The sequence below is a fragment of the Eublepharis macularius genome, chromosome 5, assembly GCF_028583425.1.
Source record: "Eublepharis macularius isolate TG4126 chromosome 5, MPM_Emac_v1.0, whole genome shotgun sequence".
Taxonomy (NCBI): domain Eukaryota; kingdom Metazoa; phylum Chordata; class Lepidosauria; order Squamata; family Eublepharidae; genus Eublepharis; species Eublepharis macularius.
In genome coordinates this window covers 1,735,180-1,762,167 of record NC_072794.1, presented here as the reverse complement: position 1 = coordinate 1,762,167, position 26,988 = coordinate 1,735,180, and the positions used below count along the sequence as shown (strand labels likewise).

The window sequence follows — 26,988 nt, the reverse complement described above, 5'->3', positions numbered from 1 at the left end:
CAGAGCGGCTGGGAAAGAGCTGGTAGAGCTGTGGACCATTGAGGGATGGTGGTGGCGTAGGGGGGCCAGAGTGCTGCTTAAGACAGCTGACAGCCATCCTGTGGGCTCAACAGACGTACTTTCAAATGGTGATGATTTGTTGCTGTTGCGATATATAGCCTTCCATTAGGATAGCTTTCAAGCCATCCCTAAAGAAGCAGGGAAATATCTCTGGCAGAGTTCTCTTGTTGCCCTGTTTCCTTTCCTTGGGCAAAAAGGACTAAGAAAGACTTCAAAATAATTTCTGGGCTGCCAGTTCTTCTTTGTCATCTTCTTTTTAATGTAACACAGGACAGCCTCTTCTGGAACTAATGGAAAAATAGAGGGAGATATTTGTGTGGAAATGACTTCCTGGGAAAAAAAATATACGTGGAGCAAAGAGGGTTGCCTGTAACCCCCGTTCATCTTCGTTCTTCTGTGCCTCCACACATGGGGACTGCGCAGGCGCAGGCCAGCCGCCGGAAAATTCTTCAGCGCTTCTATAGCTCCGAAGGGGCCGTTAGTCGCGTGCCTCAGCGACCGTTTCCCGCCCAAACGGTCACATGTCCTTCCAGCGACCAACGGCTCCTTCCCTCAGTTCTCTTCTTGCCGCCGCTTGAAGTGAACGTCTGCTTCGCAGCTCCGTGCTTGTAGTGATTTCTTGATTGATTATTCGGTATTGACTTGGACTTCGGACGCGACTTACTCTTCTTCTTACTGATTTGGACTCTGACTGGATTCGGTAGTGTATAACTCGGACTGTTTTTTGACATCGATATTGCCTGACCCTAACATGGCTTCGAAGGCCTTGTTTAAGCACTGCATTCAGTGCCACACAAAAATGGCCCAAACCGATGGCCATGATTTGTGCTTATTTTGCCTGGGGGAGACCCATAATGTGATGGCATGTAAAATCTGCCAAAAGTTCACGCACAAGGCCAGACAGGAGCGTTCGGCGTTGTGGCAGAAGGTGATGTCAGAGGGAGGTACCCCTCCGGTGGCGGGCAAGACTCCATTACCCTCCCCCAAGGCTGGCCCTGGCCCCTCTGCTGAAAGGCAATCACGAGCGGGCTCAGTGGCTTCTGCGAAGTCGGCATCAAAATCCCAGCCAGCGAGTGCAGCAGCCTCAAGAGTGGGCTCTCCGGCGCAAAGACCTGTGAGGTCACCCCAGGAGACAGCGTCGTCGCGCTCGGATCCGAGGAAGACGGCTTTGGGATCGGAGCCAAGGAGATCGGATCCGACGCCGGCAGTGGAACCGACGGCTGTTGCGGCACCGAGACCAGAGGTCGCTGCTGGAAAACCGACCCCTAAGAAGGCTGCGGGTCCGAGACCAGAGTCCAGCAAGAGGCCGGCGGTCGAAAGGGCTTCGGATCCGAGGGCCTCTTCGGAGCCTCCACCCAAGAAGCCGAAGAAGGCCAAGTGTCGGCACTCTCGGTCCCCGCGGCGCAGTTCGGCGGATGAGGTGGTGCTGGTGTCTCCGCGCACGCCTTCCCCTCACCTGAACTCGCCGGTCAGATCGGCTCTGGAGGAGGTGCCGGATCCGGGGGCTTTCGTTGTGGTGTCCAGCGAACATCGGTCCCCCTCGACGGAACCGGGCTCGGCTACCCGTCATCGGATCCGACGCGCGCAACTGATCCCATCCCCTGCGTCTCCAGCGTCCTCCACTCGGACCCGGCGCCGTTCGGAACCGGGGAGCGTCGGTTCCGGGCACTCCCTGGAAATTCAGCACCAGCAGGCCTCATACATCCCTCCGGCCTACCATTGCCAGTGGAGGGGGGCTCCTGCAGGTTTTGACTACTCGGAACCGAGGCCATCGACATCGAGGCAGGGATGGCTGCCTCCACCTTTTCCAGGGGACGTGTCAGTGCCCGCTTCCGATGAAGAGGAGGTTGATGTCAGCTACGGGTACCATTCGGAGTCGTCGTCGGAACCGTCCCCAGATGATAATGTGGCTCCCGAAATGAGCTCCCCGTATGAAGACCTGCGGATCTATGCTGACCAGATGGCCCGCATGGCAAAGGCGTTGGAGATCGATATTTCTTCAGCCACGCCTAAGACGAAGGACAAGCTCCTGTGCCATATCTATGGCGACAACCCAGCTACAGTGGGTTTCCCCATGTTGGGAGGTGTAGAAGAGATAGTGGAGAAGGTCTGGAAGGTGCCCTCGGATCAGCCAGCTACATCTAAGCGCATCGAGCAGATGTACAAGATCAAGCAGGGCACGTGGCAATCCTTGGTCAAGCACCCTCCACCTTCCTCGTTGATAGCTGAGGAAATCCAGCCTCGTCGTTCGGGTCCATCTTCCGCACCCCCAGACAAGGAGGGCAGAAAGATCGATGCCCTGGGCAGGCGCCAGTACTCCATCTCGGCGCTGGGCCTCCGGATAGCCAACTACCAGACAATCATGGCTGGCTACCAGTTATATTTATGGGAGAAGCTGGCGTCTTATGTCAACGACTTGCCTGCAGACAAGAAGGCGGTGGTGTCCCTGCTGCAGAATGAAGCCATCCGCCTCTCCAAGCAGCAGATGAATGCTGGAAGCCATGCTGCTGACACTGCTGCCTGGGGAATGACAGCAGCGGTGGTTCTCAGGAGGCACTCTTGGCTCCGGTCAACTGCTCTCCCGCAGAAGTGAGGACAAGGATTGAGAATCTGCCCTTTGAAGGGGACTCCTTGTTTTCAAAGACCACCGATGAGGCGCTGAAAAAGAAAAAGGAAGACAGGCAGACGGCTCGGTTGTTGGGGGTGACCTCGGCTGACAGGTCGGCATTTAGGCCACGGTACCCTGCGAGATACAATCCATATCAGTATCAGAGCAGATACCAGCAGCGTCCCTACTATCAGCAGCACCCTGCCTCCTCTCAGCGCCATTTCGCTCCTGCACAGCAGTCCAGGAGGCGTAGGCCTTTCAAGCCCCGCACGCCTCAGCCCCCTGCCCAGCAGAAAGATCAGCAGGGACCTGGGAGGCAGTACTGACGGGATGATCCAGCCGCATCCTTGAACTTTTCGGACAGGCTGAGGCCTTTCCTCTTCGAGTGGGAGTCGATAACATCTGACTCATGGGTCTTAACTATTGTTAATAAAGGATACGGGCTGGAATTCTTGGAACTACCTAGGTGTAGCTCCCCCCTGACGGCTGTAAACAATACCATGGCCGAGCTGGAAATATTGGTGCGATTTTAGACTCTGTGGGGGGTAAGGCACTGCTCCCCCTTGAAAGGGCTAAGTCTCTGAAGGGTCTGGTTTCCATGTTTAAGAGGAATCGTTTCCAATCTGTTCGCACCATCCAATGTTTATTGAGTCATATGGCAGCAGCCACCTCTGTGGTCCCCTTTGCCTGCATATGCGTCTGCTTCAGAATTGGTTCGTGCGGAGGTATGATGCTATACGCCACCCTCCGTCTCTCAAGCTGTCCATACCCAGGGTTATTCTATCCTCCCTTGACTGGTGGCTGTCTGATGACAACTTATTTAGAGGAACCCTGTTTGGTTACCAGCATCCTGAAGTTACAGTGACCACTAATGCGTCCCTAAGAGGATGGGGTGCTTACTGTGGTGCTGTGTGTGTACAAGATGTTTGGACAGAAAGGGAAAAGAACCTGCACATTAATGTACTTGAGTTAAGGGCTATTCGTTTTGCACTTGTGTCCTTTACAGCACTTCTACAAAACCGTCAGGTGTTGGTGCAGACGGACAACACGACTGCCATGTATTACCTAAACCAGGAAGGGGGCACAGCATCTATGATTCTCTGCAGGGAGGCCACGCTCGTTTGGCACTGGGCGATCCGGAATGGTGTGATGCTTCGGGCGATACACGTAGCAGGATCAGACAATGTTCGGGCAGATGCCCTGAGCAGGGTGCACATGTTGAACCACGAGTGGGAACTAAACGCAGAGTACATTGGGCCGAACTTCCGATTGTGGGGCCAACCGAGCATAGATTTGTTTGCAACGTCAGCAAACACCAAGGCCCAGATATTTTGTTCAAGGGCAGGGAGCGACCCCCTCTCTATTGGGGATGCCTTCCAGTTTACGTGGACCCACAGGTTGCACTATATGTTTCCACCATTCCCACTAATAACAAGGGTGTTGTGCAAAGTAGAAAACGACAATGCAGATTGCATTCTAGTGGCGCCCTTCTGGCCGAGACAAGTATGGTTCCCCATACTTTTGCAGATATCCAATCGGACATATGTGAGCCTGCCTCCCCAGCAGGATCTCCTGCTGGACGGGAACCTGTTCCACCACGATCCCAAGAAGTTGCACCTGTCTGCCTGGCGGATCCGACCCCGCCTGTAGCTTTTTCTGAGCAGGTGGAGAAAGTCTTGCTTAATGCAAGGAAGCCATCCACTAGACGGGCTTATGAGGCTAAGTGGCTTAAGTTTGAGGCTTGGGCACTTGCAAGGAAAGTGGTGCCTGCCGGTAGCCCCCTAGGGCTCATATTTGATTACCTATGTCAGTTAAAGGACCAAGGGCTTAGAGTTACCTCCCTCAAGGTCCATCTTGCGGCTATTTCCGCTTTTCACGATCGGGTTGACGGGAGCACAGTGTTTTCACACTGTAAATCTCCTCAGTTCCTGAAGGGGATGTTTAATCTCTACCCGCCTGTGTCACCGCCAGTGCCTCAATGGTCGCTCTCCCTGGTGTTGTCTAGGTTAATGCTGCCTCCCTTCGAGCCGTTAGCTACGTGCCCCTTGGACCTGTTATCCTACAAGGTGGCGTTTCTGGTGGCTGTAGCGTCCGCCAGAAGAGTTAGCGAGTTAGCAGCGCTTAGGGCTGACCCACCTTTTCTTATCTTCCATAGGAATAGGGTGGTCTTGCGGCCCTGCCTTAAGTTTCTGCCCAAGGTGGTGGCTTCCTTCCACCTGTCGCAAGAAATTACGCTGCCTGCGTTTTTTCCGCAGGCATCGACCAAAGGGGAAAAGGCCCTTCATACTTTAGATTTAAGGAGAGCCTTAGCCTTTTACTTGGACAGGACAAGGGACTTCCGTAGTAGTCCCCACTTGTTTGTCTGGTTTGGGACTAAGGACAGGGGTCACAAGGCATCGTCACAGACCCTGTCACGGTGGATTGTGTCGGCCATTAGTAGGGCCTATGCTCTGGCCGGGGTGGTTTGTCCACTGGAGGTCAAAGCCCATTCCACGCGGTCTCAAGCAGCTTCGTCGGCACTTATCAGGGGTGTGCCGCTGGTTAATATCTGCAAGGCAGCTACGTGGTCCTCTGCTGACACATTTGTTAAGTATTATGCTATGGATGTCAATGCAGAGCAAGAGGTTGCTGTAGCCAAAGCTGTCCTCCACTCCTTGTTTTCCTGAGGGGTTGTTGGAATGTCTTACTGTAATAATTGACAATGACACTTGGTGTATATATGTATATATGTATATATTTTATTGAACAAGTTTAATGTTATGGAACAACATTTATTTACCTCTTGGTCCTTGTACTATGGCTTGTGGTACATAATAAAATTGAGTTGGATTTCACCCCACCTTCCTTATTGTGTGAAGCTTGGTACTCTCCCATGTGTGGCGGCACAGAAGAACGAAGATGAAAACAGGGTTAACGTACCTGTAACTTATGTTCATCGAGTTCTTCTGTGCTGAAACACATCCCTCCCTCCTGCCCCGCTGTGAATTCCAATGCAGAATGATATTATTTATGATAACAATAACAAAGATTGGTAATTTAAAAGATTATGGCTTTGTGTATTGGATAGCGACGGCAAGGGAGAACTGAGGGAAGGGGCCATTGGTCGCTGGAAGGACATGTGACCGTTTGGGCGGGAAACGGTCGCTGAGACGCGCGACAAATGGCCCCTTCGGAGCTATAGAAGCGATGGAGAATTTTCCGGCGGCTGGCCTGCGCCTGCGCAGTCCCCCATGTGTGTCAGCACAGAAGAACTCGATGAACATAAGTTACATGTATGTTAACCCTGTTTTTCTCTTAAAACTGAGAAGGCCCCCTGCTCCTGGCTAGGCCTTTTCTTTCCCCCTCCTCCCCCCCTTTCTCCACTGCTATAGTTTGCAAAGGCCGTTCTCTTTCCTCACCCCCCCTCCATTGTTCTGAATTTGCTCCTCTAGCCTTAAAGAGAAAAGGAAGTTTTTTGCTGTGAAATCTGGAGTGGGAGAAGCAGGGTGATCTAAATCAAATCAGTTTAAATCACAGTTTAAATTGGTAGTCAATAAGACTAGGTTTAAATCATGGATTTCTACATAAAGACTCGTTCTTTCTGGTTTAATCTTAATATTTTCAACCAGATGGTTTCATTTTTAGAATAACAACTTTTCAGATTAGTTTTACAGTTATATCAAAAAATTACTGATTTGGTTATTCTATTAGAAACACCTCATAGATAGATCATTATGAAATTATTACAAGGTGAACTACCTCAAGTTTGAGCTTTTCTGCTGTACTTTATTGGAAGGAGAAAAATAATCATTACCTTAATACTAACAATTTAAACAGTTTTATTTAACTGAAACAGTAACATTGTAGCATATGTATTCTTGCATTTGCTTAAACATCCATATTTGTTAACTGATGTGATTAAACAAAATACCTTTTTTTAAAAAAAAAAAACCTTAGACTATATCAGCTTGGTCCACACACGAAAAACTTAAAATACTGTCCTCTGTCACTCACTCACTCATCTTCTCGTTTTTCATAATCTGGAAAAGAAAAACAAGCTTTCCTGCTTTATCGGGTCCCAAACGATTTCTCAATTTAGAATGAATGAGTCCAAAGGAAGAGAATATTCTTTCCACACCAGCAGAAGAAGCTACTGCTGTTAAAAGTAAAATCATTACTTCAACCGTCTCTAAATCCAAGTGTTTAAGTGACTTCCACCAGTTCAGTTAAAACATCATCAGCAAACATCTATTTCTTGAATGGTTCCCCCTGAGCTCGGAAGTTTATTATAGCTGGCATTACAGAGGGATGCCTGCTGGATACCCACGCCGTAGCTCACTCCTCTTCCTCAGCACTTCAGGTTTGACCCTGGTCCCGGATATTGGCCATATTTGTGAGAAAATGAGCTGGAGACAGTGTTTGTCCCATTCGTTTTTTTAACGCTTGTAATTTAATTCTGTCAGTGTGTAGTTCTCTTTTTAAGTGCCCACTCAGTTCCTTCGAAATTTCATCAGCAGCAGCAATAAAACAGCTATTTTTCTGTGTGTTTAAAGCTTCAGAGATGGGTTTCAGGATGCTCAGCATACGTTCAGCCTTTCTCTTAAGCCCAATGTTGAGGATTTTGGCCATGACGGTGCCACCTATATCCTCTCAATTTTGTTCACAAACTGTCATCAGAATAGGCCAGTCCTTGATAGACTGCTCAAAACAGTCCACTGCAGGATTCCATCTAACATCTTGTGGGAGTATTAGCTTGGTTCCACCCATTCTTTTCAGAGCTGCCGCTACAAAATGATTGTTAGGGAAGGATTTAGCAATTTCAGCGACATTAGTCTTTATTGCTGGAACACTGCTTTGGCTAGTAAATGATCACTGCAACCGTATGTTATTAGCTTCCTATTCCCTTCCCGCTCTTCTAAATTTCTTCTCATCTTGGTTACATTTGCAGCATTGTCTGTGACCAAACTGCGTACTAGACATTTGAATTTTTGTTCACATGTTACAGCCTTTGCTGCCACCTTGTAAGTATTCTGCTGTGTGTGCATTTCCTGTCGTATCAATTGCTTCGGCAAGGAAGACATTCTCTTCTTTTGTTATACAATCACATACAACCGGATCATTGTGAACATTACTCCCCTCATCAAGACTTAGGTTAACAATTTTACCCTCTAAAGCAGCTGCACATTGCTCCATTTCTCTGTCATATATTTTATCCAACAGTTTCCCTGCAACATCTGCTCTGCTGGGTGGACTGTATCCTGGTCTTAATAACTGAAGCATAGTAATGAAGTGTGGGTTTTCAGTCAGGTCGAAAGAAATGTTTGTCGCATAAACAAACTGGGCAGTTTTTTCATCAATTAACTCTTTTTCTAATCTGCTGGTTTTTATCACCAACTTATCTATGGTGGTTCCTGGACGGTTGGCTTTTTTCTTTCTTTTAGGTGATATACTGTGAATGTGTGATGTACATGATGTGACTGAAACACTATGCTGGACAGGTCTCTGAAACTGTAGAACAGGAGGATGGTGATCTTGAAGGTGGATAGTTTCCAGAATCCTTTATGTTGAAGATGGATTCTCCTAAGCAAAAAAGTCAATGCTGTTATTTTATTATTTTTTCCATTTCTGTTTTTTTAGTATTACTCATTGTATTCACTGCCACTCAGTACTGCCCCCCCCCCCCAGGAATATTTCCTTCTTTCAACTCTTTATTTGTTCATAACAACTGTATCAAAATGACAGTAACATGCAGTAATAATAATAACAAATATAATTTGTTCCTCACGGTAGTCTTTAAAATGTTTACCAACCTGAAGCCCCTGCCTGCTCAAACATGTTCCTTTTGTCGTCTTCACCACAGCACTTCATGATGTTGTTTTATTCGGACCATCAGGCTTTGCATTTCTTTGTTGCAATGTTTGCTTTTGCACACATAGATAGAGGAACTTCATTAAAATATTCCCAAACTGGGTCTCTTTTACGGCCTGCTGCCATTTTAGGTTTTCATATTATTCATATGATGAACCTCAGGCTATACACACAAAGATCCAAAGACTTGTGGAGCATTCTGCTCGAAAGGTTTCACTTCCATTATTACTGCTTGCTCTTCCCTCCTCACACTTAACTTCTTGTGCAGATCTTTTCTACTCCCAACAATCTTCCATTCCTTGAATTTTTTGAAACTTGGCACTTAAGAGGTAAGGGGCTGATTCTGTGTACATAGATTTTGGACAAAGCTATCAGCAGCCATTGTCCCTTTGCTCCCAATCACAGCGTTCTGGGCCATGCTCCATCTTGGCTGCTGAAGCCTGGGCTTTGTGCTCATGTCACACAGTGCTTGGCACTGGGTAAACCAATCAGAGTCCTAAATGTCTCCTCCTTTCTGGGTTTGGTGACTGGGAAGGCAAATGTAATACCTGAGATGGCTAGAAGGCCTTTGCTGTGCTCTGGGAGCTGGGTTTCAGTGGTATTCACAGAAAGCAGAATAAATTTGCGAACAGACATGCCGTACTCTTCCTTATTTTACATTATATATCCAAGATCCATAAATGTGCTTTCTGTGGTAGAAATTTGGGTTGTCTTTGTGCAGGACTGTTTTTATCAGAGTAGACCTATCCACAGCATGTCCTGCTGTCCGGCTCCATTGAGCTAGGCGCTGCTGTTACCTACACCACTGCTTTGTTTGTTTGTTTGTTTGTTTGTTTGTTTGTTTGTTCGTTCGTTCGTTCGTTCGTTCGTTCGTTCGTTCGTTCGTTCGTTCGTTCGTTCGTTCGTTCGTTCGTTCGTTCGTTCGTTCGTTTGCTTGTTGCTTCTGACCTAGATCTTATCCTGTAGTGATCCCCAAGAGATTATTTCATTTGGTTGATACAGAATGAAGCTGCCCTGAGTGAATTCAGCTGCAGGATGAAAGCATGGAAGCAGTGCTGCTGCTGCTGCTGCTGCTGCTGCTGCTGTGTTTGGCCTCACACGTCTTCCTCCCCAGCCAGGCATCGAGGCCACGAGCTCTCTCCCCTTGCCTCTCTCTGGAGTGCTACTTTGTCATGCAGAGCTGCACTTGTGCGGCTCGTGATTAATGGGACTTTGCGGCCTGCGTGTGTAAATTATGTATGATGCAAGTTTCAGAATAATTAGCTGTCATCCCCTCTGCTGGAGTACATGAATTGTGGCGTTGTCATATTGTAGACAGCCCATTTCTTACTCTGGGTAATGGTGGTGATGTGATTTCTTGGGGTATCTCTTTTGGCAGTATGTGCATATGTGGCCCCCTTCTTCTCATGCCTTTATAAGATTTCTTCCATAATCATCTCTCTTCAGATAACCTCTGAGAGAACTTTGGTGGAAATGGGTTGCCAGTCAGGTATTCCAGACTTTGCTCCTTTTCCCATGAGTGCAAAGTCTGCCCAAATTCCTGCTAAGTCCCCCCAGTGCACTCATTGGCCCACTCTCGTCCACTCTCCCGCCTAGTGCACAAAGTCCCCGCAGACCGGGGCTGACTAGCAGAGCCTCCGGCTGCGTGCCCACTTACCTGGCTGTGGCCAGCGGAGTCGGGTGTTACGTAGGGTGCCTGGAGCGCTGATTGGCCGTGGGGAGGGAGGCTTGTCCACCATGGGTTCATGCACAGATTGTTCCCTACGGTAGTTCGCATCCTATGCACCCTCGAGCCGCAGGGGTGGGACTGGCCGCCGAGAAAGGGACCCGATTCTTCCCGGGCAATGGGCACCTATAGGTTATGTCACCTTTTTTCTAGGCATAACTATTTTCTGCCGCCGGGGGCATTCCCAAGCCTGGAGCATCTTAGGGAGCTGACACATTCACGGCCTGCCCCCTGCCCTGCCCCCTCCAGCACCGGCACAGGATCTTGTGCCTCACTTGCACCTCCACCCATCTGCCAAGTGTCCCCAGCGGTGGCGGCCCAGCTGTGTTAGTGCCCCTACGGGACACCGCTGGTGGAGGGGGGGGGTTGCACCCACATAAGAGCCATTTCTACCCGCACAAGCCTTTGTTCTCTCCCTATGCCCTTTCCACCACCCCCCCCAATAGGATTGGGCTGTAAAGCATTGAACTATTCAATAGTGTTTTTCCAGGCCTTCATATCTGTAGCCAGGGGTGGGAGGCCCCATGTATTGCTGTCTCATTGATACAGTTGCCAATTCTCCTTCACCTGTCTTTTGTCCCTAGTTTGGTGATTGGGAGTAGGAGGCAGGAATCCCACTGTAAGATGGTCTGGGGCTTCCAGCTACTGATCCTTACCTTGCAACAGGCCTTTAAAGTAGGCAGCAGCAGTAATAGTCCCTTGCCTAGAACTAAGATTGCCTAGTATTGAAGAAACTGAGCTATGAATAAAGTAATCTCTGGTTTGAATGTAGCCTCAGCCACAAGCTGACTAGGTAACTTTCAGCAAACCACTCTTATTTATGTATTGTCGAAGGCTTTCACGGCCAGAGAAAGATGGTTGTCACAGTGACACTGAGAGATCCCTGTCTTTTGGTGCTACACCTCTGAAGATGCCAGTCACAGCTGCTGGCGAAACGTCAGGAACTACAACACCAAGACCACAGCTATACAGCCCGGAAAATCCACAACAACCATCCACTCTTATTTATTATTTCGATTTATAAACTGCCCATCCTCAGGGGCTCTGAGCCTCCCTTTAACCTGAAATATGGGGACAGCAGCCTACCTTACAGGTCTGATGTACGGGTTTCATCAAGATAATGCAGGCAAAGTGGTCTGAACACTTGAAAGCCCTATACAAATGCCAAGTGGTAGCACGGTCGAACACCATCTTGTGAGTTTGTGGCTGACAGGAGAGGTGTCAACTCATACTCTTAGCCACAAGGCTACATCAAGTATACCTGTAAGGCAGATGGTTCCAGATGATTCATGGAAGCAAGCCAAGCCACATACAATGAGATGTTGCGCCAAAATAAATAAATAAATAAAAGATTTGTGGCTTGGAAGAATATAAATAACTGGTTCTAATCATACTAATCAAGACCAAGACACGTGTGATATGAGGTGTATGTGGTGGGGTGAATGATCTTGTCTGTAGATGGGATGGTCATCAATGCTCCAAAGTGGGGATCAGGGTGGACATGCAACTAAGCTAAAAAAAATTGTATACAAATGCACTCAATTTTCCAAAAGATTTTAAAGACTAATATACAAATGAAACTGGAGGCATTTTTGTTGGGATTAATGGACAAACAGTTAGAAGCCACTCTGAACCTGCCTGGTGGGGAGAGCTGATTACAAATCTAATAAATAATAACAATAATGATAATGGTACACATTTTTTGCGTATGACAACAGCAGCAAGACTTATATGCTAAAAATGGAAAGCTACATCAGAAGAATGGCTTGAGAGGATGACGGAATATGCTGAGATGGGCAAATTAACATATTTGATTAGGGAAAAGTAATTAAATCAATATATTGTTACCTGAAAACCCCTTACAGACTTTTTGTGGGAAACAGAGAGAAATGAATTGATGGTTTGTGCTTCTGAAAATTAAGAGGTGGAAGAAATGTTCAGGGGGAAAGGAGAAGTAGACATATGGTGTAAATTTGGAGTTAAGGGATAATATTGATTGTAAGGGCAAATTTGGAGTTAGGGTATAATATGTAATACTTACACAACTTTTCACAGAGAAAATTGGTTCTTATTCCTAATTTCTTTTGCTTTTTTCTTGTAACTTGTGTTTCTTTCCTTGTTTTCTTTTTGTTAAATTCTGTTAAAAAATCAATTAGAAAAAACAAAGGAAGTGGGGATCAGGTCAGTTTGGAGAAAGGCAGGATAAAAATGCTTTAAATGAGTCCAGGGGTCCCACTCTGTCTTCCTGTCCCTTACTGGCTACCCAAAAACGTGCCGCTGATCTGCTGGGTGGCCGGGATGCACATAGCAGCAGCAGGCGCGTGAACGTTTACCTTCGTACTTTAGTACAGAATTGCTGTTCTTGGTTATATGATTGCTTGTGTCAAATTTGGTGCCTCTTGTCCTTCAGAACAATGCACCAGCAACTAAAGCCAAGCTAAAATCCAACAGTTACTCCATCAGGGGAAATGCTGCCAGCGAATGTACTCCAGCCTGCAGACAATGGCCACCTGAACAGCCTTTGGAGAAGCATATTACATTGGGGGAGCTGTAGCTGTGGCAAACGTTGGAGATAGCTTGGAGCATGGTCAATATGCCTGAATTAGACCCGGTTCCAACTAGTCTAGCTGTCTTTTCCCCCTCCCTCAGCCAGAGACTAGCCATGTGCCCCTGGAAACCTCACAAGGGTTTTCCCTATTTGCTTTCAGCATCTGGAACTCAGAAGTATACTGCCCTTCAGCAAGGAGGACCCATGGCTGTTATTCCCAGCTGCTGCCTTTGAATAGGTTCTCCAAAGGTCCTGCTTAGCATCCTCTGAGAATTGGCAAGCTTCAGGAAGGTCAATGAATGAATGAATGAATACAGTTACAGACCAGCACAGACCCAGCATGAACATTGTTACAGTATTCGTTTCTCTTGCATGTACTAATATAGGCCTGTGTTCTTTCCCAGAAATGTGTGTACTGCCGGAGGCGGATGAAGAAAATTTCGGGTGCCTGCATCCAGTGCTCCTACGAGCATTGCTCCACCTCCTTCCACGTCACCTGTGCCCATGCAGCCGGAGTGCCCATAGAACCAGATGATTGGCCCTATGTTGTGTCTATCACGTGCTTCAAGCATAAGGCAGCCAGTCATATCGTAGGTGTCTCCTGTGTTAACCCTGCCTCCTGCCCTTTTCTTTCTCATCCCCCTTTCCCATTTAGAAAAGGCGTGTCACTTTTATTATCTTCTTTTTTAGATCCCATTTTCCAGGGAGGTGTCCCTGGGTCAGACAGTGATCACGAAGAACCTGAATGGGCTCTACTACCGGTGTAAAGTGATTGGCACAACAACGCAGACCTTCTATGAAGTCAATTTTGATGATGGTTCTTACAGTGACAACATTTACCCAGAGAGCATCATTGTAAGTAGCATGGGAGACTCCTCTGTCGACGTCTTTGGATAGGTCCCGTGGGCATCGTCTTATTCTGCTCTTCTTATCACTGAAACTCCAAGGCCTGCCTTTGTTCTATATTCAGGCTGTTCGCTGCCCTTCCTCGTGCTATGATGCTTGCCCCCAGAACGTTTAGAACAACATATCCCAAACTTGATACTGTAACCTGAGGAGGACGTGGTGTTGTGTATATGTTCCACAGTTAAAACTGAAACAGGCTTAGCTCTTCTTTTCACACACTCGTATACATCCTCTCTCCTGATCCTCTCTCTGTATTTGTTTCCTCAGTCCTCTTGCAGACTAATAGGCAGGTGACTTCTTTTCAAGTGCAGGGTTGCCCATTCTTTGTTACTGCCTGGCATCCTGCCCTGTCATTGCCTAGCAGGGCAGGCTGTGCAGGTGGAACCCCCTTTTTGTTCATTGTGGCACTCCTGGGGCTCGCCTGTGTGCCAGGGTCATGCGAAGGAATCCTGCTTCTCTCTAGGGTGATATTGGCAGAAGGAGCCATCTAGGGTTTTTCGGGGCCTTTCTGCTCCCAACTGTGGTAGCTGACTCTTTCCCAAGATGGAATTAATCAGCTCACAACAGGAGTTGACCTGAGCCCCATAGCACCAGGTTCTCCCATAGTAGCCGGGCAAGAGGCTTGTGTTTTCCCTGAGATAATGCTGGAACGACAGTTTCCGCAGTACGTATGTGAACATGCATGCGCACGCACGCACGCACAAGCCCGTAATTCTGTAGGGCCATCTGTACTCCTGTTCCTTTACAGAGGTCAAGGAGACGACTTCTTGCCAGGAGGAGCCGCTAATCTGAAATTTGCTATGGGGGAGACCGTAAAGCAAAGGGAGAGAGATGAAGGTGGGGATAATTTGCAGTGAAGGTAGATGAGGGAAGGGGACCAGCCCAGGTATGGGAAGGGCAAAGCAAAGCACCAGAAGACAGTGGTAGGACTTGCAAGCCCAAAATGTACACAGGTGCACTCAGAGTCACAAACAGGTACGGTCCCTGCTGCCATGTCTGGTGGTGGCTTTAAATACAAATCAGGCAGCCAGAAATGTAAGGAGATAAAATAAAGGGAGCAAAAAGGAACGAAAGGAAATCAATCTCTGCTCCAGTTATTTAAATCAGACAAAGCCTTTTGCAGTTAGGCAACAGTACAGTAACTAGGGAAGCAGATTAACAAAATTAAGATGAAAATGATTTCAGTAAAGGAACCGAGTCTGTGGCCACTAATATTTAGTGAATGCCAGTGATGCAGAAGCTGAAAGAAGTTTCAGCAAACTAGCACTCATCAAAAACAGGCGTTCTACACTGAGGCAAGGATGGTTAAGCCACCTAGCCATCTTGTCTACTGAGTGTGAATTTGCAAGCGAAATGGACTTTGGAGGGCTAGGGATGATTTTGCATTGAAAAGAGCAGGTACACAAAGCTTTAAGTTATTTGACCTAATCTCTGCAGCCATGGATATTGACAGCATAATCCCTTTAGAGTGACCAAGAAGCTACAAAATATTTAACTAATTGGTAGGACTCTTAGGCTAGGTGTTACTATTTATAAAACTTGGAGAAACTGGCATTTTTAAGAAATGTAGTCTATAATGTAACTATAATTTTATAACGAAAGCAAACTCTTCATGGTTCATGAGATTATATAAGTGAATTGAGGTGGTGCTGGGGTGTGTGGGGGGGGCAGGGGTTACAAGTTTGTACTGGGGCTGAAAAAGCAATGCTTGGTCCCTGCTTTGGGGAAAAGGGTCAGGTGGTAATACCCGCACCCAAGACCCCGGAGAATTGCTGCCAGTCTGAGCGGCCAGTCCTGACCTTGCTGGACGGACCAAGGGCCTGGTTCAGTGGGAAGCAGCTTCACGTATGTGTTCGTGGCCCCCTGGGGCTACTTATGGTGAGATGTGTGCTTATTTTTGTTCCACTGTGAACTTGAAGCCATATAAAGTGACTCCCATCTTTTTATCAGCATTGTAGGACAAACCAATTGAAAGGGAGTCTGAGCGTTAACTCGTCTGCCAACTTACCTTTGCGAGGGATCTTTATTCTTAGTGTAAAAGAAGCAAAATCCCATTTGAAAGGAAACAGACACAATCCAAATGCTATTTAACTATTTTATTTCAGCAATGCAAAAATGAAGATTATAAGGCAACAAGATTCATTCCTTATTTTCAGTTTCTTATTACAAATTCCTCAATCCAAAAGGATAAATTCTCCAACATCTCAAAACACTTCAAATATATTCCGAAAAATAAATTCATCATTACTTCCTTCACCAAGAGAACTAGCCCCCAAACTAGAAAGCACATTTGACCTCAGTGTTAGCTCTTTACAATACCAGATTACAATAATCTCACCAGTTTCCGAGAGCAATCTTAACAATAGAATGAGTTGGCTGCTGCTTATCTAACTGGAGCAGTTAGCTGAGAGATTTTTACACCAAAATTCCTAAGAAGAAGAAGAAAAACAACAACATTCAATTTATATACCACCCTTCAGGACAACTTAACACCCACTCAGAGTGGTTTACAATTTACGCCATTATTATCCCCACAACAAAACCCCCTGTGAGGTGGGTGGGGCTGAGAGAGCTCCTAGAAGCTGTGACTGACCCAAGGTCACCCAGCTGGCTTCAAGCGCAGGAGTGGGGAATCAAACCCGGCTCTCCAGATTAGAGTCACGCACTCTTAACCACTACACCAAACTGGTAGAGGATAACATGTAAGAAGCCTTTTCTCCTGCCACTCTTGAGCCCTGCTCCTCCTTTTATACCCTTCTCTAAACAAACATTCTGTAACCTCTGAGGTTTTGCCCAGATCAGTCAGGTAAAGGAGAAGAATTTCTCATTCTGGCCTAGAAGCCTTTGCTCAGGCATGGAAGCCTGAAATCTATATGATAAAAATCCGTACATGTAGCATGAGCTCCGCATCATGAAGGCATTGCTTGTCGGGTGCAAGCTAAAGTACCACTGCTTCCAGTGTCACGGAAATATGGATTAGAGCACATTATACTTAGTGATACACATGTATTCTAATGAACTTTGAAGTTTTTCTAGCATGTTGTATAACTACACAGGTGCTCTTTCGTCTTTGACAGCCAGTTAAAAATTATGGACAGTAGCCGACAAATGTTCTCTAGCTGTTAGAACGGACCAGAGATGATCTGCTCACGTAACTTTACCTGTCATCTTTACTGATTAATATATCTTATCTTGCAGCTGGACATAGTATCACTTTTTGGCTAGATAGAATATCACATGATTGAAAATATGAGTAATTAATTAAATCTCAAACCAATCATAGCTTATCTATGCTATCACATTAAAAAGATCTTCGATTTCTGCTAAAATATCATTTAAAAGTGCTAACCCAGATAGCAGGTCAAGGTTTTGCTGAAAGAAATCTCATGATCTAGGTGAGAAATGTATTCTTACAATGTGTGTTTATGGAAACTTCAATGAATTTCATAGCAGATCTGATTGATTTAAACTTAGATTTAATTGAGAAATGTTAGGAGACTCACAGCCCTATCCCAAGGCCTGATCCAGTGCGCCCACCTGCACATGGACGTAAAAGTGGCGCTGCTCTGCCACTCCCTATGGATTTTTGCAGGAGTGCCATGCCGGTGCCGGAGCTTGGCAAGGCAAAGCACAGGTGCCACCAAGAGCACCCGCCCACCATTCCCCTGACAATCCAACCCACACCAGCCAATGGTCGCACTGCTCCCCTGACAGGTGGGCGAGGGGCGAGCAGTGGCACAGCCAGTGGGGAGGCCACAATCCCCACTGCCCACCAACATGCCTCGTCAGGGAGCAAGCATCCCTGCCGGGGCGGGGAGGGCAGAGATAACACTGAAGGTGCAGGTAGGCACCCACCCTCTCGCCCGTCCAACCTTTCCGATGAGGGCCAGGCCGGTGGCTGCGGCTCCACATGCCTGCAAATCCCTTCCTGCCATCGTGAAAAACAGGTTTCCTCTCCCTGAAAAGGGACCAGAAAGGCAGCAGGACCTGGCAAGGGTCACACTCGCAGCCTGGAGCACTTGAGATCAGCAGGTTCCAGAGAGGCGGGGGTGGGGGTTCTTCAATGAGTGACAGGAATGCCCATTGGAAACCACACAAGAGCCCAGAAGACCCATTGGAGGAGATAGGAGCGAAAAGCTCCCACAGACATGAGGCGGTGCCACTTGAACACATCAACGCATCACAAAGATGCAAGGAGAACTTGGGTTGGACCTTGAGAGCCATGCTCTGGTCCTGGGGTGATGCGCCCCCCCCCCAAAGTGGACTGACGGCCTGCTGGTCCAGAGAAACTGCTCTAGGGGCTGTCATCCACCCCCTCCCTACGCCAGATTTCCCAAGTCCATCCCTGCCTCCGCAAACAGCAAAAAGGAGGGTGGTCCATCCTCCTGGAGGAGGAGCCCTGGAGATCCCAAGATCTCCACATCCCCTACCTCCCAGCAGCAACCTCCCCCTTCCCCTACATGCAGCGGTCATCTGCCTGGCTTTTCAGATGCCAGCAGCTCTGTCCGTCAGAGAACGAAAGTCCTCAGTGGTGCCCCCCCCCCACCCTGTTAGCCATTCATGGGCCACACTTCAGTTCCCACCTCACTGCCTGAAGTTACATTGAGGAGGGGAAGGGGGCAGGGAAGCTGGGCAGGGCCCCAAGGCACCACTTGACACCTGCTCCTTCTGACAGCAGAGCCCACCCCATCCATTCCAGCTCTGAGCCAGGAAACACTTGCGGGGATGAGTGAAGACATCCCCACGGGGAGTTGCGGGGGGGGGGCTATTGTCATTGTCAGGCAAGCAAGCTATCAGTCAGGCAGTTTATTGTTTTTCAACACATATTTTGTTAAACCGGAAAAGGTGAAGAGGTTCTCTGGACGTGTGTCTTGCCAATGTCCCTCGGCTGGAAAGGGAACAAAGGCAGTTTTCACAGCAGTCAGAGCCGCAAAATTCATCCCTTGTCCTGACCTCGCAGGGGCGAGGTTGAGATACAGGCTGCCTTGGGAAACTGCTCCCTGGGCTGGACCTGAACGGCACTTGAGGAGGATCACTGGGGGCTGAAACAGCCATGCTTCTTGGTTTCCTGGAAGAGTTGTGACCTGCCTGCAAGGGAAACAGACACGTGTTGCAAGTGACCCAGTCCGCGGCCAAGGCCAAGCCCAATCTGCAACATTCTGGGAAGGTGTACATGGTTGGTAGCCGCAGCAGCAGCTCCACAGGTTCAGCTTGTGACCAGATAATGCATGACCCTCTGGTGAGGAAGTGCTCTGCATCAGGATGGTCTTATCCTGTGAGGGAGAAAGTCAAGTGGCTAAGGACCCTCCAGCACCAGGGAGTTATAAACACCCAGTCAACCCGACCTGAAGCTGCACTTCCTCCTCTGCCAGGAGAGGCCCTAGCTGAGGGAGTCTGAACAGGGCCCCCAAATGGATTGCTGATGCCCCCCCCCTGCAGTGGCTGTGTCAAGAACAGTTTTCCGGGCAGCTGTTTTCATGGCAGGCAGATGCTGCTGCCGCTGCCACCCCCCCCCCACACACACACACACACCGGTGAGCCTCACTTGCAGAGGCTGGCGTTCGGGAGGGTTCAGGTGTGTGGGGGGGGGGCAGCTGGCACAAATCAGCAAGCCGGGTTAGCCACCGCCCCAGCTCCTTCTTACTTGTCAGTGCTCCCTCGCCCCTTCCCGAGCTGGGACTCCGGAGTAAGATAACCTGCAAGGGGACTTGGGAGGTTGTTGTTAGACATTCTGGACTTTGCTCTTCTTCCATTCAGCAAGTGCAAAGTGCTCTCAATTTTCCACTAAGTGCACTCATGACCTGCCACCATGAGTACCCACTCTCTCGCCTTGTGCGCAAAGTCCCAGCAGCAGGGAGCTGCCGGGCAGAGCCTCCAGCCCCCATCCCACTTACATGAATATTTGCGGTGCAGCCAGAGGTTATGTAGGGTGCCTGGGCAGCTTATTGGGCACAGGGAGGGGGGCTCGCCCACCCCAAAATCACACGGGGATTGGTCCCTGCTGTAGTTGCCATCCTATGCCCCGTTTGGGCCATATGGGCAGGGCTCTGAGAGAGGGCTCCAAGTTTTCCCAGTTAATGGGCAACTATGGGCTACACCACTTGTTTTCGTGGAGTTAACTTTCCGCCGCTGCAGGGGGCGTTCTCAGGCCTGGGGCAGCTTTGGAAGCAGACTAACTTGCGACTCGCTCCCGCCCTGCCCCCTCTGGCGCCGTACTCACACCTCTGCCTGGCTGCCAAGCATGCCTGCCGACGGCAACCCATCTGTGGTAGTGCACCTTGGGCAGGCGCTGGCAGAGGTGGGGTTATGCCCACATAAGTGCCATTTATGCCCACGCAAGCCTTAGTTTTCTCCCTGCGCACTTTCCACACCCCCACTTAGGACTGCACTGTTAAATCTTGTTGCCTTCATTTGTTCCATCTTTGTAAGTTTTATCTTAATAATCATTTATATTTTGATATCTTGCTTTATTTAAAAGACTAGAGTTTATTTTAATAAAAATAACTTTCAACTCTAAGGAGGAAGTGTCTTTGTGTCTTGGTGGGGAGAGTACTGCAAGAAGAAACCTATAAATTACCTTGTACTGATAAACAGTCTTAAAGGGGAGAGGGCTGTTTTCAGGTCTCAATTCAAAGACTGAATGTTGCTTAGAGTTTAAAGATAAAACCATTACCCTGAACAGTGGGAAACCTTAATGAGAAGCGGATAAGCATTCTGCTACACCAGACAGAGGCACAGAACAAGGAGGAGCACAGTAGAGGGAGTCTAAAGAATCTGGAGTTCCAGAACAGGGTCCTGAGAGAGGTGTGATGTTTCCAGAAATTTGTAAGCAGTGGGGGAAAGGGGGGGTCGAGGGGGGATTGACATTTTGGCAGATATAGAAATATATACGATCCCTGCTTTCCAATCAAAGCTAAACTTGTTTTACTGCCTTAACAACTTCAGATTTTTCATTTATAATATAGTGTACAAAATTGTACTATTTGGCATATAGTATTGGAATGCAGTTTTCTACAAGCAAAATTGGAAATATATGCAATAATTGAGTAAAAGAGTGGCAAACTGTTTCACCCTCTGCTGCCTTAGCACATATATCTTAGTTTTTGCTATCTGAGAGAAAAAAAGTTGAAAAAAGACAAATCTTGTAGCAAAGAAAAGAGTATGTATTTGAACAAAACGCTGTTATACAGTCGTAATATGGCTACCCATATATTTGGATACCATATTAAACTTCGTAACACGGAAAACCCTGAACTTTTTAATAATGAATTAAACACATTATAGCATATTAATTGTTGCCAAAATTCACATTTAAACAATAAATTATCCTTTAAAATATTTTTATATGACTACAATAGGTATAAGAATTATCCTTACCTGATTTTGTAGATCCTTACACAAAAATTTAATGCTACACGTTTTTTAAAAATTCTATTCATTTCAAAAAAGAAACTATTTTGATTTTTCTCTGCTCCCTCACGTTCCCCATTTTTTTCATCAGGAAAATTGAAAGTCCTCAAAAAAAAAAAAACCATTCCCCCTGCCCACCTGCCGTGGGTGTTCCCATCTCTAGTTCCTGATAACTGAGTCTTGATGCATCTCTGCTAGAGAAACTGAGGGTGATACAGGTGGGGCAGCTGCCTCCTTTCAGAAAGTATACCATGCGCGCTGTAAACCTTTCCGCCTGGGTTCCTCCTGCAGTGTTTTCAACCTTCTCTTGTGTCTTGTCTTCAGAGCAGAGACTGCCTCAAGATGGGGCCTCCTGCCGAGGGGGAGCTGGTCCAGCTGCAGTGGACCGATGATGACATCGCTTGCAAGGAGGCCAGATTCATTGCTGCCCAGATCAGCCAGATCTTCCAGGTGAGAGCCTCTTCTGCATGCACACCAGAAGGCACCCGGGGCAGGGCGACTGGCAGTGCTTCTGCCTCCCGGTCTGGTGGTGGTCATTGGTGGTAGAAGGCAAATGCTGTCTTTGCTGGAGAATCAGTTGACGAATCAGCTTGGGGAAGCGGGGCTGTGGCTCATAGCCATCCAGTGACTTTGGGGGCCTTAAACTGGAGCCCCCCTGATGAGTAGCACCACCATCCCCCCCTCCCCCATTAAAACATGTCCACAGGAGAGTGGCATCAGAAGCCGAGGATGGGACCATTTCCCCAGGACTGGCCAGCCTGACTTGGGCTTAAGGGGAGCTGCTGCAAGCGGAGCTGGTCTGACCGAAGTTGCCACCATAAAGCTTAGTGGCCTTTTTGTTTTCTTTCGCAGGTTGAGTTTGAAGACCGCTCCCAACTGATGGTCAAACGGCGTGATATCTACACTCTGGAGGAGGAGCTGCCCAAGAGAGTAAAGTCACGCCTGGTGGGTAAACCGAGGCTACTTGGGTGCAGGATTTTCTTTCATTGCAATATGCAAAGCTTGTTTTCGTTTTTTCTCAGTTGCCAGTTTGTTTAGTAAAGTTCTAGTGATTGCAAAGGAAAATTTCCCTTTCCAAAACTCATATTGCATGTACTTATTCAAAAGTAGGTTGTACAGGATATAATCGCCCACCTTGGAATGTTTAAAAACATTTCAGCTGTTCAGGGTGCAAAATGTAAGCATCAAAACAGCAGCAAACAAGTGCAGCTTCAACAAGCAGTGTGAGAGTCGGGGGTGGGGGGGTGGGGTGGGGGGAAGCCTGTCTGTTAAGAACCGCAGCCTGCTCTGGAATGAAGTGCTACAGAAAGAGTTTCAAGTATCACTACGGATAAATTTGTAGGAAGTTAAGCTCCCTATCTATATTGATTGACATCATTTATACCCCATCTTTTTCCCAGTGAGGATCCAGAACAGGTTGCATAGTTCTCCTCTCCTTCATTTTTATCTTCACAATAACCCTCTGAGCAGTTAGGCTAGGAGAGCAATGAAGCTCTCTGGGTGACTTTGAGCTGGAGCTGGGATTTGAACGTAGGTCTCCGAGTTCCTGCTTCTCACTACTACGCCACACTTGATCCAGATCTCCAATCTGCCACGAAGTTCAGTGGTTAACTTTGGATCAGTCTCTCTCTCTCTCTCTCTCTCTCTCTCTCTCTCTCTCTCTCACTCACACATACACACACACACACACACGAGTCTCAGCCTGACTTATTTCACAAATTTGTCATGAAGAAAAAATGAGATGGAGAGAATCACGTGCACCACCCAGAGCTCCTCAAAGGAAGGGCAGCATAAAAATGTCAGTTGTAGCCAGTTTTAATCAAAGGAGTGAGTAGTCCAGGAAGGCTGTGTGGGGTCTTCTTCAGGGGAAGTTTGAAGCCCATCAAAAGTGATGGATTTGGAAAGTTTGCAGAACTGTCAAAACATCCATCTGGTTTGCTGAAGATCTGCTCAACCCAATATTGGGGTGCAGCATGGGGCCGTCCATGAGCCTGCCTTATTCCGAGTTAGACCATTGGTTTGTCAAGGTCAGTATTGTCTCTCCAGCTGGCAGCATCGGTTGCCGTCTCACTGGCTACCTGATTCTTTTAACTGGAGATACGTGCAGATTGAACCTGTGAGCTTCTGCATGCAAGGCAGATGCTGTGTTACTGAGCGAATGGCATGAAAGCAAGAGCCCACTTTTGCCTCTAAAATTGTCTTCCGTGGTACATTGCTCCTGAACATGGAGGTTCCTTTTAGCTGTAACAGCTAACAGCAGCTGATAGATCCTGTCCCTCTTGGTTGTGTCATTTTCCTTTAAAGCCTTCTAAACTGATGGCTGCCACCATATCCTGTGAGGCGCTGCTAAGGCGTTAGAATAAATGGAGCTCTTGCTGAATCAGCCCCAAAAGATTGTCCCGCTGCCAGTCATATATTAGCGGTGTGTTATGGGCTTGTAACATATCACTCTGAACTCTTCGGCGTTTCTGTTCTGATGGGGCGTGTGTTGAGGAGAGTACAGTTGCTCATTTAGGATGAGTGTTAGAGGGGTTGTCTCTGTGAGCTTTTCCCCAGACAGTGCTTTGAAGAGCCCTCTGTGGCCCTCGAGAATGCCCGTGTGTCGCTCTCCGTGGTCCTCTCTCACCCCTCTTTTTCCTGTTGTCCTTGCAGTCCTTCAGCACTGGAGCTCCTCAGGAAGACGTGTTCGTAGGAGACAACTCAAAGGCGGCCAAACGCCCTCGGGTGGGTGCCACCGAGAACCCTGAGGGCTGCAGGCTGAGCCCCGACTACTTGGCGATCGTGGAGTCCCTGCTCCAAGCTCAGTCGGGAGCGAAAAGCACCACCATGTTCTAAACCAGGATGAACAATGATTTTTTTTTTAAATCGCTGCATTTTTAAATACCCTTTTCAAATCCCTGCGAAAAAGTAATTTAAGTAAAAAAAACTGTGGAGTGAGAGGCCCAGACTTGTGCAATAACTTGCTAGTAATTCCTTCTGTTCTTGCTTTGGACCTCAGAGGACCGTGTCGTGCTCTGGCCTACCTCTGTTCTTCCTGGCAAAGGATTTTTGAATGAATGAAACCTGGTCCATAGAAACTTCGGAAGAATCTGCACTAGTGGAACGTGTATCACTAGACTTTGGGTCTGTCTTCTTTTGTTTGTTTTGTTGGTAAAATGCTTGGGGAAATATTCTAAATTTGCAGCAATGGTTCCAGTTTTTCAACCGTGGCCCCTCCCTTCCTTGTATTTTTCTTCTCCTCTCCTTTTTGAGAAGGTGCTATTTTACAGACTACTGAAGCAGCCTTTTTGGGATTAGCAGTTTGTGTGTGTGTGTATATATTTTCTGTAAAAAGGCAGAAAGTGTGTTTAAAAACATAATGCAAATAACAGCAAAAACTGGGAGGGAGGTATGAAGTTTCTACATTATTTCCCTTGTTATGTTGCTTTGAGACTAGTGAAATTTTCCTTTTTGATGCTGTCAAAGGATCTGTGGCTGTGTTGGGGGGAGGAAGAGCAGACTTGTTGAAATACCTCTCTGGGATGGAAGAGTACATGAGAAAAGGCAGCTGCCTTGGATGCAGTGCTGTAGAAGAACTAAGACCCCCTCCACTGTCACTCGGTGGCCTGACCCCTCTTGCCCATCAGGCCCCACCTCAGGAGTTGCATTTTTATCCTGGAAGCAGGGGTTTGAAGAGGTGCATGTCAACTGAGCTGCACCTGGCAGATGAGAGCAGCGGGGAATGAAAGGAAATATTCTGCAGGGGAAGGGGGGGGCGGCACGGGGAGTGTACAGTCCTCATCCCAGCAGGTGCAACATGACACAATTCCTGGGATCCCCGTGCCTTGCTGGCAACCACATTCTGCTTATTTCTCAGCACTCCGTGATCGCAAAAGCCAACACATCTAAGGCGGGGATGGTTAGCCCAAATTTTGTCTCCGAGCCCAGTAAACCCTTTGTGCTGTCCCTTTTGATGAGTATGATTTTTCAGAGAGATATTTTTCATACGTGTATTTACATATTTCAAGATCCCCATTATCACAGCTGGCTGAGAAGCTGCAGCACAGGGAAAGAGGAGGTGTGTGCAGTGTGCCCTTGCGCACCTGCACCCTTCACTGGAGGAGACATTCCCTAGCTACCTTCTCGTGGTGCAGTGCTGTTTACTTGGCAAAAGGCCATTTCAAGAGCCAGGGTTTGCCTACCAGGCTATGAACATCTTACGAGCTGGAATCATGCTGTGCACCCAGTTAGTTGGCCACTCCAGTTCGCCCTGTGCAACGGTTCAGTTGTGTGTGCAGGGGGAGGGGTTGAGATGATCTTGGCTTGTCTCTCCACTCCTCTTCATCGTGCTCATGCAGCCTGCCCTTCCCTTGGCACACGGGATTTCATCGCGCTGTAAGTCTTGGGAGCTTATTGTAGGAGGCGGGGTGAGTCTTGTTTGCACCCTGCGTACCGATTCCATGGGACTGTTGGGGAGTCAATTTGCATCTTGGCAAGTGAATTTTTCATGTTGGTTTCTCTTCCAGCCCATTTTCTGACACTTCTCTTGTTCAGGGGATCAAAAGTGGTATTCCCTCCTCGCCCCCAGATCCATTGAAGAAAGTGTACGTGGGTTTCCAATTCAGCACCTTCTGCGAATGCCTTTCAGCTTATTAAAGAAAAGCTGTTTCCTGCTGGGGCACCCCTCTGCTTTGCATACGGAAGTGTTACGTGACGACAAGTGGGATCTTCCTGATTTGAGGTTGATCCCTTGCTGAAAAGGCCTGCATCCATCACCCCCCACCCACCCCACAAAGGCACCTCCTTCTTTCAGGACAGCCCTGAATCCTTTCAAGGAACACAGAATTACTGGGGAAGTAATTTACATGTTTAAAAAATAAAGATTCACCTCTGATTACTGTTTTGATTAACAAGCCACAGGAAAAAGAACAAAATATTCCAAAGCAAGAATTTGGAGTGGCAGATCACTTTCAAAGAAAAAACTAACAACCGGGGGTGGGGGGGTGTCCACTTGTGGGGGGCGCGCAGGTTGAGAGCAGGGGATCCTGCTGCTTGGGTCAGTGCTTGTTGCTGGGACTCTTGTGCATATTTATATTGTAAAAAAAGAAACGTGTTTCTTTCCCCCTCTGCTCCTCAGTTCTTCAGGTGATGAACTCGGTTTCGTTTCTATGCCGTGCATCTGGCTTTTTGTAGAACCTGGATGTTTTTTGTTGATGTTGTAGCTGGGATTTTTTTTCCTTTTTCTAATACACTTACCAGTTTGGGAATGACTTTGTTTTCTCTTTAAAGGGGTGAGGCTCACTGTGGGGAAGGAACTAGGCAAATTAGCCCTTCGTCTTTACCTCTTCCCTTCTCAGCCCCACTTTCCAAGCGACTCTCTATTTGTCAGTGTCTATGTGATTATATAAAAGGGGGATTTGTTTGCTCTTACAGAAATGTGATTGTTTTCTTTTTGTATCATCTCCCCCTCCTCCCCCTCCCCCCAATTTATAGTCGATGCCTACTCAAGTATTACAAAATTGTGACAGGGTGGAGGTAAAAATCTGAGAAGCCTGGGCAGAACAGGGAAGGGAATCAATTTCCTGCTGCTATTGTGTTCTTGTTAGCTTGTTGGATAAGATTTTTAAAGTACGTTTTTCTAATACTTTATTTAATCAGTTTTTATGCCCCGTCTATGGCCCCCGAGGCAAGAATTCACCAATATTAGATATTTCAAACCACTCAAGGCTATAGTAAAAGAAAGCCAAGTTGCACCCCCCCCTCAGTCTGTCAGTCCAAAGAGCCCTTTGACACAGGCAGTTTTTCCATTTTTCCCTGGAAGTCTGAGGAGATGACGCCAGCCTCCCTTGGTGGAGGTGGGAGCGCCGCGGCTTGGGGGTGCCTCTTGACTCCCTGCTCCTCTTG

At 47.7% G+C, this 26,988-nt stretch overlaps 1 protein-coding gene across 1 annotated transcript in view; it reads left to right on the top strand.

Moving 5' to 3' along the window:
* The window catches only part of KDM4B (lysine demethylase 4B), a 328,745-nt gene extending 302,147 nt beyond the window's left edge, over positions 1-26,598 (top strand). Inside the window, exons 18-22 of the mRNA XM_054982034.1 lie at positions 13,194-13,379; positions 13,480-13,644; positions 21,430-21,555; positions 21,958-22,050; positions 23,758-26,598. Of these exons, the coding sequence (XP_054838009.1) occupies positions 13,194-13,379; positions 13,480-13,644; positions 21,430-21,555; positions 21,958-22,050; positions 23,758-23,940 (753 nt within the window). The 3' untranslated portion in view covers positions 23,941-26,598. The remainder of the gene's footprint in view (positions 1-13,193; positions 13,380-13,479; positions 13,645-21,429; positions 21,556-21,957; positions 22,051-23,757) is intronic.
* The last annotated feature ends 390 nt before the right edge of the window (positions 26,599-26,988 follow it).